Source organism: Halichoeres trimaculatus, unplaced genomic scaffold (genome assembly GCF_033239565.1).
Source record: "Halichoeres trimaculatus isolate MK-OKI-2021-1 unplaced genomic scaffold, fHalTri1.1 fHalTri1_scaffold_13, whole genome shotgun sequence".
NCBI lineage: Eukaryota > Metazoa > Chordata > Actinopteri > Labriformes > Labridae > Halichoeres > Halichoeres trimaculatus.
The window spans coordinates 14,440,342-14,454,016 of record NW_027437191.1 but is presented as its reverse complement, the minus strand read 5'-3'; the positions used below and the strand labels follow the sequence as shown (position 1 = coordinate 14,454,016).

The following is a 13,675-nucleotide window of genomic DNA, read 5'->3' as shown; positions in this document are numbered from 1 at the left end:
TTCAAATTTAAGATCAAAAACACAAAAAGTCCTCTCACCACGACTTCAGCTGTCTTACTCCAGAGAAGTACCAAACAACAATTGTGTATGGTACAGCACTATTTGGTGGTGAGATATAATGAGTGTCACAACCAAACCCGTTCTGCCCTACTGTCTCTAATTTACATACAGAACCCAACAACAAACAAGGGTTTTGCATCAGTTGCAAAAAAAAAAAAACTTTATATATAGGCAGAAACCTTGAGTAGGACCAGACACAATGGTGTAGCTATTCATTTCACTGCCTCTCCGCCTATTTCCACTCAGCCAAAGTAACAAGTTACACCCAAAATGACCGACAGAGGCTTATGGAAACACCACAGCAGCCATAAAGTTTGTAGCGACCCTTCACACAAACACACAGGGGACTGATAACCAGGTGAACACATCGCGCAGCCAACCAGCCAATACTAGACAGCACACAGGCTAATGCCCCTATCTTTGACCTTGTTTCAGCCTCTTCCGCGGACAAAACTATTATTATCGCGTTGGTAGCTTTGGTTCAGTAGGCTCCACTTTGTAGGCTGTGTTGGTGGTGTTGATAGCGGAGGAGCTGACAGGGGAGTTGATGTTGGTAAGGGGGAGCTCGGGTATCATAACACGCACTGCACGGCCAGTCCGACTGAGTACCACTCCCTGGGAATCTCCTTCATCACCATGGCCATTATCTGCCTGTGCAACGTCCTCCAGACATGAGCAAAGAGCGTGCACAGGAGAGGCAGAGCTGGCCACGCGAGCCCCGCTCTGCCTCTCCGTGGAAAGAAAGAAAGCTCAATGAGGAAAAAATAATGTGGAGCAGCCGCTACTTACCGTACCGAAGCTCCGTGTGGCAGCGAGCAGGCACTCTCTCGTCTAATTCGCGATGGTGTGAGGAGCCAGTCAGGGCACCTTGTTTTCCAAACGAGGAGGTAAGGCAAGTCTCGTCCGACGATGCAGGAAATAAACACGAATGTCGCCGATGTTCCGCCACTCCACTCGAGGAAACCCCTTTAAAAATCCCGAGCAGAGAAGAGAAGAGATAGAGCAAACAACTCTCGTCTCGCAAGAAGAGGCAACACTCCTTTCCGTGGCGAGCAGGCTCTCTCAGGATGTTTATTTCCTTCTATCCCATCCTCGAGCAAACCTGAAGTGTTCCTGCAGGAGAGCCAGGCAGCACAGCCCGCACACACGTCGCTTATATCCGCCGCTCGGCATTAACAGTGCACGCAGCTTTCAGTTTGCGCACCAGTCTGTGAGTGTGTGTTGCTACTGAACAACAACTAGCAGCACAACATGACTGACTGCAGCGCTGACAGGAGAGGGGTGGGCCAACCCCCTCCCTCCCTTCTGCCGTACAAAGTGAAGAAACCCAAAGCAAAAGTCTCTGAAGTCTCAAGATTACACTCCGTATGAGGAGGAAATGTGGTTTACATAACTAAAACAAGAACATCCTACTTCTGTGTGAAGCATGTGATGGTGGCATGGTGGGGTTTTAAAAGGGTATCCACGCGGGGCAGCAGGGGAAGGTTGTCTCTTCTCTTTGGTTACACTCCAGGTAAAGGTGTGTGGTGGCATTGAGAGGATACAGAGATGGCAGACAGGCAGCGTGGAAGCACCTGGATACAAACCAGTGAGACTGGGAGTGGGAACAGGGCCAGGAAAATGTCTCCCATGATGCCTTCTAGGGCCACATGCCAAGACTTACAAGTTTAAGTCCAACCAAAATTCAGTTTCCAAATTAACACAGCACAAATTAGTAGTTTCCACGTAGGCCACTGCACACGACCCTAAGCAAGAGAAATAAATTAGTGCAGTAAATGGACACTGGCTCTCCAGTGAGTAGCTTCCTCAGGTTTCAACAAACAAGTTTAATGCAGTATTTCCATAGACTATATAAAAATAAATGGAGCACCTGACCTATGTGGAGCCATATTTTTAGAGCTCCCTCTAGTGGCTGGCTTAAGCTTAAGTAAAAAAAAAATTCCACTTCCATCACAACAGATGGGACATGGGTTGAAGTAAAATAACTAGAATACTTATGGGAGGAATGTTTAATCAAAGATGTATTCAGTCGTGAAAATTAACATCTTCTGGAAATGTATATGAAATTGTTAATTTTCATACAAGTTTAGTTTGATTAGTTATTTTATTAACCAAAAACATTGAATTGCTCTGCTGTGAACTTTACTGAGTTTACAGTTGTGTTGTTTAGAAAAAAGGATAAATGAGGACTAGAGAGTTTGAGATTTTCAGTCTTTGAAAACTGCTAAGTTTGTAATTTGGTATATATAAATGTGTCAGATGTGGTCATAAAACCTCCACCACTGCAGCCTTGTAGATTCAGTGACCTGCTGATGACAATAAGGAAAAGGTTCCTGTTGATGTCAAAGCTGAAACTACCCATTCATAGTCTTGTAATAGAAATAGATAGAAAATACTTTATCCCCGAGGGGAAATTCAGGAGTCACAGCAGCATTTAAGAAAACTAAAGTAAGAAAGTGTATAGAAAGTGCAAAAAGGTCCACAAGAAAATAGATGACGACAACCCGTCCACCACTCTCCAGCCCAGCCAGTCTCCACCTCCACAGGGTCCAGGACTGAGCCTCCCCAGCAGTCTGTTCAGTCTCTGTCTCCTGGATCCTGTCTGCCCACAGGAGGCGAAACTCCTCCAATGTGTCCAATGTCAGCTCCGTCAGCTACGTCCGTGAACAGCACGATGCCACTCTGCCCTCCAGCAGCCCCTCTGCCGCTGGGCTAGCACAGTTAGCTCGTCCATCCCGCCGGAGCTAGATCCCTAGTTCCCAACAACAATGGATGGAAGGACAGGTCCATGTCGTCACCTCCCAGCTCACACCCGAGAACCAGCATGTCGTCCTCACCTCCTCCTCCTCACCTCGAGGGAAATCATCAAGCTTTACACTAGTTAGCATTGACATGCTACAGACTGCTAACAGCTAATTTCACATGTAAACAATGCAGCCATGGATACATGTAGGATCTCCAGACAAACACAGGAGAAAAGTAGTAAAAATATCACTGAAGCCACAAGAAGTTTGGTGTCCATGACCATCAATGAACCATACAAAGTGATGATCCACTCCAAATACAAAGATTACGAAAAAAGACGAAAAAAATTACAAGAAACGGACAAAGACAAGAGAGCTACTGCAACAGGCAGCTACTTGGGCAGCTACTTGGGCAGCTACTTGGGCAGCTACTTGGGCAGCTACTTGGGCAGCTACTTGGGCAGCGCCTAGCAACGAAAAAGTGTGTGGTGGTGTCTAAAGTAAGTTTTCAAAAGTATCATGTCTAAACTCAGTTTTATTTTGGAGGACAGTAAACCCCCAGAACATTGCTTTCCCCCTCATATTTCTCTTCCTGAGCTTTTGTGCGCTCTCTGACATAATATTCCACACACTTCTTTCAGTGGATGGCTACTATTTGAGCACAAATGTGAAATACATTTTATTATAACAAGCTGTCGTATAATGCATTTATTCCATTCAGCAATACCACTCTTGCTACAGATTTTAAAAGTAAAAGGGAGTGAGGGTTGGTAGGATTGACGAGGCAACATTTAGATGAACATTTGCCTTAGGTCAGAATGTACCATTTGAAAAATAGATAAGTTCATATCAAAAAAGAATTATTGGTCCCAGTAATAAAAACGTCATCAATACACATCAAATAATGTTAATCTGATGAATGACCCTAATGTTTTATCAACAAAATCAGACATAACTCAGATGAACATGTGCTGCCCACTGAAGTGTGAACATTTTGTTGCTGCATTTTTAAAAGTCCTCCAAGGCTCACTGCTACTTTTATTTAAACTGATCGTTGCTCCAGGGTGCACTCAGCTCTGTCAAAACATAGCAAAAATGTTCAAACAGATGTGTTGATGCCTTTAACGCCCTATTGTGTCTAACACAAACTCGTTGTCTTTCCTGTGCAGGATTCATAAAGTCGCTACTGACTAGTTCACGCCTTGCATACAGCCATCAAATGAGAGGAAACATACTCCAGGGCTCATTTTGCAGGGGCTGTGGAACAACATGTCTGGAAAACATGTTTCTCAACCACAAAACAGAAGCTGAACAGTGCACACTGCTTTGAGGTTGAACTTTACAGCAGCTCAAAACACAAACTGTCCCTTCAGTTTCACAACAACTTTCTTTTGATTTATTTCTCTATATATTTTTTTATTATTATTATCATTTCATTATTATTATTTTATTTTTTTTTATCTTTAATTCCTATTTTGCTTTTTTTTTTCCTTCTAAGTGTATGTGCTTTTTTATGTGTGCTGTGGTTGATGTTTGCTCTTTGTTATCAAAATGTGAAAATCTAATCTGAATGGAGTATACAAATATGTTCATTGATAACAACAATAAAATAATGATAATAATAATAGCAGTTTCACAGGAACTTGAAGGGGGTGGGTAGTCAACATTGTGAGTAGGGCCATAGTTTTGTCTCAAATCACTGATGTGCCTCTGTTTTCTCACTAAGCATCAGACTTTCAACACTTTGGAGTGTATGACAAAAGATCAACAACATGGCCTCCCTTCACTGAAGAAAGAGTGAAGCCAAAAGTCTCCATTGTGGGCATAATTTGGGGCAGAGTCTGTGCTGGTGGAGTCATGGATTTGTAGACCTACCCTTTTACCCTGCTAACTCTTCACTAATTGGAAAATGGGCAAAGATCCTTCAGGTCAGAATGGTTCAAAGGGTAGTAACAAAACAGTAATCGGAAAAAAATATATTTGGACAAATCAGCCTCGTAAGAACAAGCTATCAGAGATCCCATTCAAAGAGAATGGAAACAACATATATTTTGTTTTACGCTTTGATCCATGTTCCATATTCTAACATGAAGGATGCAGGATTATGGCATTAACTGTAACGAATCAGAAAAACAGGCTACAAATATTTTGGCTTCACTTTTGCAATGCTTACCTGTTCCCTATCTCCTGATACACTTTGTAGTCTATGTTATATGATGATGACTTCTTTTCTTTTTTTTTCTGTTTGTACTGGCTTCTTTCAGCAAGTCTAAGTTGTTTCAGTCCAATAAGTAGGGTATAGTCGGGGGTTTCCAGAGAGCTCAGTCAAATTAGTTTGTATAGTAAATAACAAAGAGGGTTCGACAGTTTGTATACAAAATAAAGAGGACTTGACAGGTGGAAATCTCACTACTATATTTCAGTGCATTTGACTTAAACAACATTCTGAAACCTGTGAAAAAGAATGGAAAAAAGAAACTTTAATGGCCAAAAGCAATCAATAAAGCCTATTTTACCTTAATGTAATGAGAAAAGAAAATCATAGCCAGGGAAGTCATGTGATCAGGTCTTTGATTGATGATGATCAGATGGTGAAAAAGGACTACAGCTTCCTAAGCCACGGGCTCATTACGCAACCCCTAGTTTACCCATTTACTGCCAGTGTAGGGCTTATCCTTAATTACACACACACACACACACACACACACACACACACACACACACACACACACACACACACACACACACACACACACACACACACACACACACACACACACACAAGCACAGTGGGATTCACAATTAAGCTGAATCAGGATGCAGGGCTGGGTTGAAGGGAACTCTCATGTTAACAAGACGGCCCAGTAAAAGAGGAAAAGAGACAAGCTGAAACATGAGCTACAACACGGTCCAGAATCCCCTGTCCCATTATATATTCTCTGTTTGTTCCAACCTCCATCCCCTGTAAACACACACACACACACACACACACACACACACACACACACACACACACACACACACACACACATACACACACACACACACACACACACACACACACACACAGATTTCAGTTTTCACTACTTTCTGAAAATACTCTGTTTTCATTCTTTTTATCTAAAAACAGGAAGTTTCCACCAGCATGCTGTGTTTAGAGACGTGAACATCACCGTGAACTTGACAAGCCGCAGTTTACAGTATTCAGAAGAAAAAGAAAAAAAACAACAAAAAAACTTTTGACCAAGTTTGTGTCTTTGCTTGGTTTGTTTCAATAAAGACTGAACAAATAATGTCTTGTTGAGTGTTTTATTACACTTTCTTTTAAAGAAGTTTGGACTTTTTTTCGCTAGTTTAATTTTATTGTTGTAGTATTCATTGTTTCATTTTTTTAAATATTTCATTGTTAATCAGACTATAAATTCAAATGGACCCCACAAGTGTTCACTGACCATAGAGCCAAAAGGTTTAGAGCTCCCTCTGAGTGGCTGCAGCATAGGCTATCAACCCCTCTCTCTTAAACGGCAACTCCGTTTTTTTTTTACACCTGGACCTTATTTATAGGTGTGTGCATGCTCATATACTCACTCAGACAAACATCATGCAGCTCGGAGTCCTTCAGAAGTTATTTAGATCCAACCGATTTTAGCCGCACTTAGCGGGGGCCAGGGCAAGAGACATAATCTCTGCAAAATTTCAGCTATATTTTTTTCATCCACCGCCAGTGTTGTCACAAACACACTCCTCCTCTGTTGCCATAGGCGAAAACTGTCCACAAGCCCACCACCAGTTTGCATTGAGTCGTGGACGTGCTCCTGTTTGTTGTTCTTGAGCCAGCTCTTCGTCTCTCCCTCTGCATCCTTCTTTCATGGAGCTCCTCGTTCATGTACTCACGCTCAAACCGGTAAGGACAACCGTCAAATGTTTGTTTACCAGGTCAGCTCTGGGTCAGCTGACCCACCTGATGACGGTAGACGAGCTGACTTTATGATAACACTGGTGATTGGATGAAAAAATATAGCCGAAATGGGTGATTTTGCAGAGATTATGTCCCGCGTTGAAGCTCCCTTGCCGTGGCCCCCGCTAAGTGCGGCTAAAATTGGTTGGATCTAAATAACTTCTGAAGGACTCCGAGCTGCACGATATTTGTCTGAGTGAGTATATGAGCATGCATACACCTATAAATAAGGTCCAGGTGTAAAAAAAAAACTGAGTTGCCCTTTAAAAGTAGAGTCTACGGGATTTAATTAAAAAAAAAAAAAAAAAAACTAGTCAACTTTAACAGGAATAATCCTGCTCATTCATCACTTCTGGGCCACTACATATGTGTGTCAGTGTCTGTGTCTGCCTGGAACTCCCACCTTTAATTTTCACTGATCAAACAAGGTTAAAATCATAGAAACTAATATATATATATATATATATATATATATATATATATATATATATATATATATATATATATATATATATATATATATATATATATATATATATATATATATATATATATATATATATATATATATATATCAATTGAGTTGTTCACATACACAGACTCTCTCTCTCTCTCTCTCTCTCTCTCTCTCTCTCTATATATATATATATATATATATATATATATATATATATATATATATATATATATATATATATATATATATATATATATATATATATATATATATCAATTGAGTTGTTCACATACACAGACTCTGTCTTCATATTATAGGGATATAATACTGAATTTAATAACAATAGATTTTATTTAAGCAGTCCTTTTAAAGAACTCAAAGACACTTTACAGTTGTTAAAATGTATATTCTTGATGTTTATCTATTCATAAGGGCAATTTTTTCAACAAATGTTTAAGAAATAGTTTGATTGCCAAAATAAAGCACCCAGCCTTGTGATTGACAACCCTGTTCAGACATGTGGGTTCCTGTACCGTTGTGTACTGGGTTAGCTGAGTAAAGGAGGAATGTCCAGAAAAATACAAAAACACTGAAACAGGAGTCACCGACCTTTCCAGTCATGAGTATCTGCTTCAAGCTAACACAAGAATCTGTTCTGCTGTGGACTGTATCCACCTGTCTACAATGTTTTGTCAGTGAAGTTTAATGTACGAATTAGTGTGCGGTGAAGGTATGAAGTCAGTCCAGTGACGCTTCTAGTCGATTGGCTTCTCTGAAAAGCCTAAGGTGCACCAGCACAACATGTCAGCTCTGAGGGAGGCAGACTTTTTTAAGCCTTAGAGCTCTAAATCAGTAGAAATGAAGAGACGTCTGTTCGGCACATAGTCAGTGATACTTTTTAGAAAGTAGCAGGCATACTGCACAAGCTTTACCTGGCTTGGTTGATCATCCAGTGTCGGTCACACAGCAATCTATCAACCAGTGAGACATACTGACTCTCTGAAAAAAAAAAACATTAAAAAAAAACAATTATGGAAAAAGTCATGGAGATGGAGGGAATGTGGGCTGTATGCATTGCATTCTGAGTTGGAGGTGAGTAAGATTGTCACAGATAGTTTGGTGAGCAGAACTTCTTTTCTTTCTTACATCCTCTTCTGTCAATAAGCTGAGTCAGCTCACTTCTTGATTGGCTTTTGTTTCAGTACACGTGACAATACACACTGTGCGTGTACAGCCTCTCTTGGAGCACCTCACACACTATAGGATTTATTGATGCAAATATTACACATGCTCATTATTCAGGATCTCATATTCTGAGGCTTTCAGAATGTTTGTTTATGTATGTGTACACATGCAATTCAAAATCACAGGACATTTTTAGAAAGTGTGAATAGAGATTCATTCAATCAGGAGGGTAAACTTGTTCAGTCACTCAGACACCCATAGTTTCTGACTGTTTTGTTTTGATATCTTTAAAGGTCTCATACTATGCAAAAATCACTTTATTAAGTCTTTTAGTGAAATTTGTGGGTCTTTGGCTTTCCTTCCAGGCCACAAAATGTAATATTTAATAACAAAACCTGAACTTAGTAGTGCTTGTGAATGTAAAATCCTGACCTAAAACGAGCTGTTTGGATTTTGGGGATTTTTTTCAACCAATCAGGAGCAAGTCTTACCTGATTGGTCCACCGGGGCAGATACCCCTAAACTTCCTCCCTCTCCAGCAGGGGGAGGAGAATGCCGAAGTTGAAGAGCCATCACTGCTCTGTTTTTGGCTGTAAACAGTCACATAGTTCCATCATGCACAAGTTTCTCATCTTGGAAGAAGATAAGACTGAGTGGCTAGAGTTCATTTATCAAGGAAATGTGCCTGCTATACTCAGTAAAAATGTGCATGTGTGTGCTAGTCACTTCACAGCCAACTGCTTTTCCAACTTTGGACAGTACAACAGAGGGTTCGTGAATAGACTGGTCCTGAATCCAGGTGCATTACCAACCATCTGCCAACAAACCTGGGACCCTGGAAATGTGAGTATTTTAAATGCTGTGTGCTGTGGAGCAGATGTAAGAGCTTTTCCTCAGTGTCCCCCCTGTCTCCATGTTAGCTTCAGAATGCTAACTTTAGCTGCAGTTAGCCTGTTGTCTTAGCCTGTAATGTTACGGTAAAACGAGCTTCGCTGTTTTCTAAACATTGTGCACTCGGAGCTCGTGGTGCCGCTCTCAGTGACGAGGAAGAGCAGGGCGGTATCAGCGGTGGCTCATTTACATATGAAGGTCACGCCCACTAAATCAGAGCGTTCTGAACAGAGGGGCTATGAGAGCCTGGAAACAATGCTGCTGTGCTTGGTTAATTGGCTTTTTGGACCAAAACATGTTTCTACCATTTCATGAAGACATCAATGATCCATATTACACTGTAGAAAAGGAGCAGAATATGGGACCTTTAAGCTGAAAGGCTTTAAATGATTCTGTGGAGGAAAATACTTGTATCAGTGGTTTACACATGAATACTGGTGGAGAACATTGAATTATATACATTTTTATCACTACTGTATTGTACTAAGTCTAAACAGCATGTCAAAGGGTACTCTGAAAAGGTGTCGAAGAATATAAATGAGCTCTTGCAGGAATTGCACTTGATGATATCATTCAGTGGAAAACCCTGTCGCTGCTTTAAATGAGACTCACTGGTCTCAAGATGAATCTTTGTAAAGCTCAGAGGTAAAACTTTAATGATTCCCAGTCTTCAGTGTTTCCAGCATCATCTTGTTTTTCCACTCCATATAATGAGGACAGCCAATCAGCAATCTGGATCCCGCCACCTGTCAGACTGTGATAACAGGAGGAATCTGGTCAGTGGTGTGATACACGACATCTTCGCTCCACGTTGGACACTTGTGCTTATGTCTGAGGAAATTTTGTGTGATTGAACTTTTAAAAATGGTTGATTTTTCCATCAGCCTGCTGAGTTTAACAACTTTCATTTCTTGCCTTGGATTTGTGGGAAATGTATTTTTAATCATTGCCATCCTTCAGACCAAGCACTCCAGAGTAAAACCTTTTGAGTTGTTTCTTTTGGGGCTTGCTGTGGCCAACTTGGAGGAAATTTTAATTGTGAACATCTACAACATAACAATTCACAGGTCCTTCAATGCCACAACGACCACTACTGGGACGTTCTTGTGTCACTTTTTTAAGTTCCTGACTGTGTTTGGGGAAATTTCCAGCATCCTCTTCACTATCCTTATCAGCATTTTTCGTTACCTGAAGCTGAGAACCGCCAACAAAAGAGTCAACCTGCCAATCTTCTTAGACAACATCAGGTCAGCCTGGATGGTCAGCGGGGTTTGTGTGATGATGTCAGTGCTTCTGAGTTTCCCTGTTTTGATTATCAGCCCTCAGGACCATGCAGTAAACACCACAAGAAACAGCAGCGCCTGCCCTCCAGACTTCTTCCAGTGTAGTCAGGATGACTGCCCCATCCTCAACAGAGTCTACAAATACCTCTTCATCCTGTTGTGCAACCTGCTGCCCCTCTTTATTGTCACTGTAACCAGCATCCTCATCATCATGGTGCTGCTGAGGCAAAGGAACGCAGTGCAGCCGGCTGAGAGCATGAGCGGGTCGAGCCAGTTCAGGAGGACTAAGGATCAAAAACTCCAGAGGAGTACTATCGCTATACTTGCTGCCATGGGACTGTTCCAGGTGGACTGGACTCTCTACCTGGTCTTCCATCTGACACTAAGTCCCAGTGACCTTCCTTTCTGGGCTGAAATGGAGTTCTTTATTTCAACCTCATATACATCGATCAGTCCCTATGTATATGGTATAGGGAATAACTTGTTCTCTCTCAGGATCTTATCAAAAAAGTAATCAACATTTGTCCTAAGCACAAACTTCTATTAAGTCCAGCATTTTTGCTGTTACTATCTAGCTTCCTTGTTAATCACCTGGCTGTGTTAAACACTTACTGACTGTAAACCCAATAACAGTAGTGAATTAATTCTGAATATGATGTGATGTGATGTTTGGAAGAACCAGATTTAATGTGTTATATAAAATAATTCTGCAAAAGGAGTGAGGAAAGGAGAAACTTCTACAAAGTTCATGATTTTACCTCCTTTTGATGACAAAACTGGAAAATGTCAGCTTCCATTAGCATCAGTAAACAAATTAGATGGTATTATTTGTTATTACTCTCAATTTTCTGCACAGATTGTAAAACCTTAGATTAATGGTTTATGACAGAAGAAGAGAAAAAAAACAGGATGAGGAAAAACACAGAAATAAGTGAGGGATGTTAAAAGGAGAAAAAAAGTTGCTCAATAGAAGAAAACAGACTTGAAGCAATAACAAACTGCAACACGGTGTGGGCTTCAGCTGTGTTCAGGGATTAGTGAGAAGGAAAAGCAACATTACAGTTACTGGATAGAGGTTACTGGGACAAGGCTACTTTTTTGCTTTTTTATTAACCGAAAATGTGAAATTTCACATCATTTATAGCAATAAAGTAGGGTAATGTTGATACATTAATCTGAATGAAAATTTTCCATTTAGTAAACTTGACCCACAAGTCAGCTGCTGAACAAGAACATTGTTGCCATGGAAGCACTACTGAATCTGAGGGACTTTATTTTTAGCCCGATACCTATATAAATAAATAATTTTTACTATTGATGAAATTAAATTCAAATCATGACTTTTTTGTATACTTAGCTAGGTGTTGGTCACAACATGGTATTGTAAGCTTGTGATTAGTTGAATCTTGTCAACTCTGAGGAGTATCTATATGTGCAACTTGCTCCCTACAAGACATATCCTAACTCTTTGCTGAGTTAATTCAGAAAAAAAACACACACACATCACTACTTTAGCATATATATATATATATATATATATATATATATATATATATATATATATATATATATATATATATATATATATATATATATATATATATATACTATGTACTTTATTTTTGACAACACTAAAATCTTTTGAAAAAGTACCCTCCCTTTATGAGCCAACAGATTGCAGCTTTTAGTACCAGTGTTAAATCTAGTATGAGTCTAATCAGTCACACTGTTTGCGTTAGTTTGACCTGCATAAGCACAGTGCAACTGTTGTATTTTCTTTCTCAAAGCACTTAATGTTTTTCTACTGGAAACTCTCTCTTACAGTCTGGGAGAAGGAGGAGGACAAGCAAACCTTATGCAGAGCAGTGTGACCCAAAATAAACCCTAAAGACGTAACACTTATCTGCTGTCCTTTGATAACTCACACACTGCTTTGCTTTTCAATGGAATTCTACACATTACAACTAAAACATATGCTTATGCATTTGCATTCCTGTGCACAGTCATCTTACAAAGCCACTCGAAAGAGGAGGAAATTCTGTCCTCTCTTTCATTTTACAAAGGCAAAGAATAGTAACAAATTATCCAGTCTCCTTTCTCTGTTCTCTACTCTTCTGTGATATTATGTACATAAATGTATGTTGGTAAAATGTGCAGGTACGTCACTTAGCCCTGAGGTGATAATGTAGATATCCCACTATCTAGTATGAAGAGGATTCTGGTAAAATGAATATGCATGGTCCAATTTCACTGTAAATTAAAGTGATTTTCTTCATAAAAGGGTTCAAAGTAAAGATATATTTTCTAGTTATTTACACAAAAAGTGCAGTCTGTGCTTAGGCTATAAAACAAATCTAAAAAAGACCCAATATCTCTTGTTGAATACATTTACATGTCACAAAGTAGTCACAGTCATCTACTGAGACTGACTTGACCAACTGAGTGAGATGTATCAACTCTCTACTAACATGAGGTCAGATGTGCTTTATCATTTTGAATAAATGTGAAAAATAGATTGTAAATGTTTGAAATATGTCAGTTTCTCTCAGATTAACATTATTAATACAACAATATTGTGAGATAAATAATTCAACAAGGTACCTCTGATAAACTGCAAGGTCATGGCTGCAGAGCTAAGACATAATTCTTCTTCTTCTTTGTTGTGACATCTTAATTTGCACTTTGAATGAAATCCAGACAAAAAATGAATCACTTTTAAACTACATATCATGTCCAGAGACATAATTTAAATGCGGTCCTTTACTAATCCCCCCTTCTTCTTTTTTTTTTTTTTTATCACTGTGGTGATGATGGACTAAATATCATGTCTGACTGTGATAAATTTTAAACTTGGTGTGACAGCTGTGACACAACTCAATGAGGCAACACAAAGCCTGTGCCTGCTGTTTAGTGTAAATGTGTAGATTCTTTATATTTCATAAGACTCATTCAAAATATATATTAATGCATGTCACAAGATAAGATCAACAATGTAAGACAACATCAAAGTAAGAGTGTATAAAGTGTAAGTGGTTGAAAGGTTAAATTCTGGGATTCAAATGAATTAACAGCTGAAGATCTTGGGTGCATAACTACC

The 13,675-nt window shown here is 39.7% G+C and overlaps 2 protein-coding genes across 2 annotated transcripts in view; one reads left to right on the top strand and one right to left on the bottom strand.

The window, feature by feature from the left end:
* Window positions 1–1,416, bottom strand: part of LOC141801770 (bromo adjacent homology domain-containing 1 protein) — a 44,351-nt gene extending 42,935 nt beyond the window's left edge. Inside the window, exon 1 of the mRNA XM_074685023.1 lies at window positions 850–1,416. The gene's annotated coding sequence lies outside the window, so the exon portion shown is untranslated. The remainder of the gene's footprint in view (window positions 1–849) is intronic.
* An 8,743-nt stretch (window positions 1,417–10,159) lies between these two features.
* ora6 (olfactory receptor class A related 6) lies at window positions 10,160–11,092 on the top strand. Its single transcript, XM_074685855.1, has one exon. The coding sequence runs from the start codon at window positions 10,160–10,162 to the stop codon at window positions 11,090–11,092; it is 933 nt and encodes a 310-aa protein (XP_074541956.1).
* Window positions 11,093–13,675: the final 2,583 nt, after the last annotated feature.

Bases quoted from the DNA above. Each gene is read 5' to 3' on its own strand.
- ora6 (XM_074685855.1), top strand. From the start codon at position 10,160: ATGGTTGATTTTTCCATCAGCCTGCTGAGTTTAACAACTTTCATTTCT.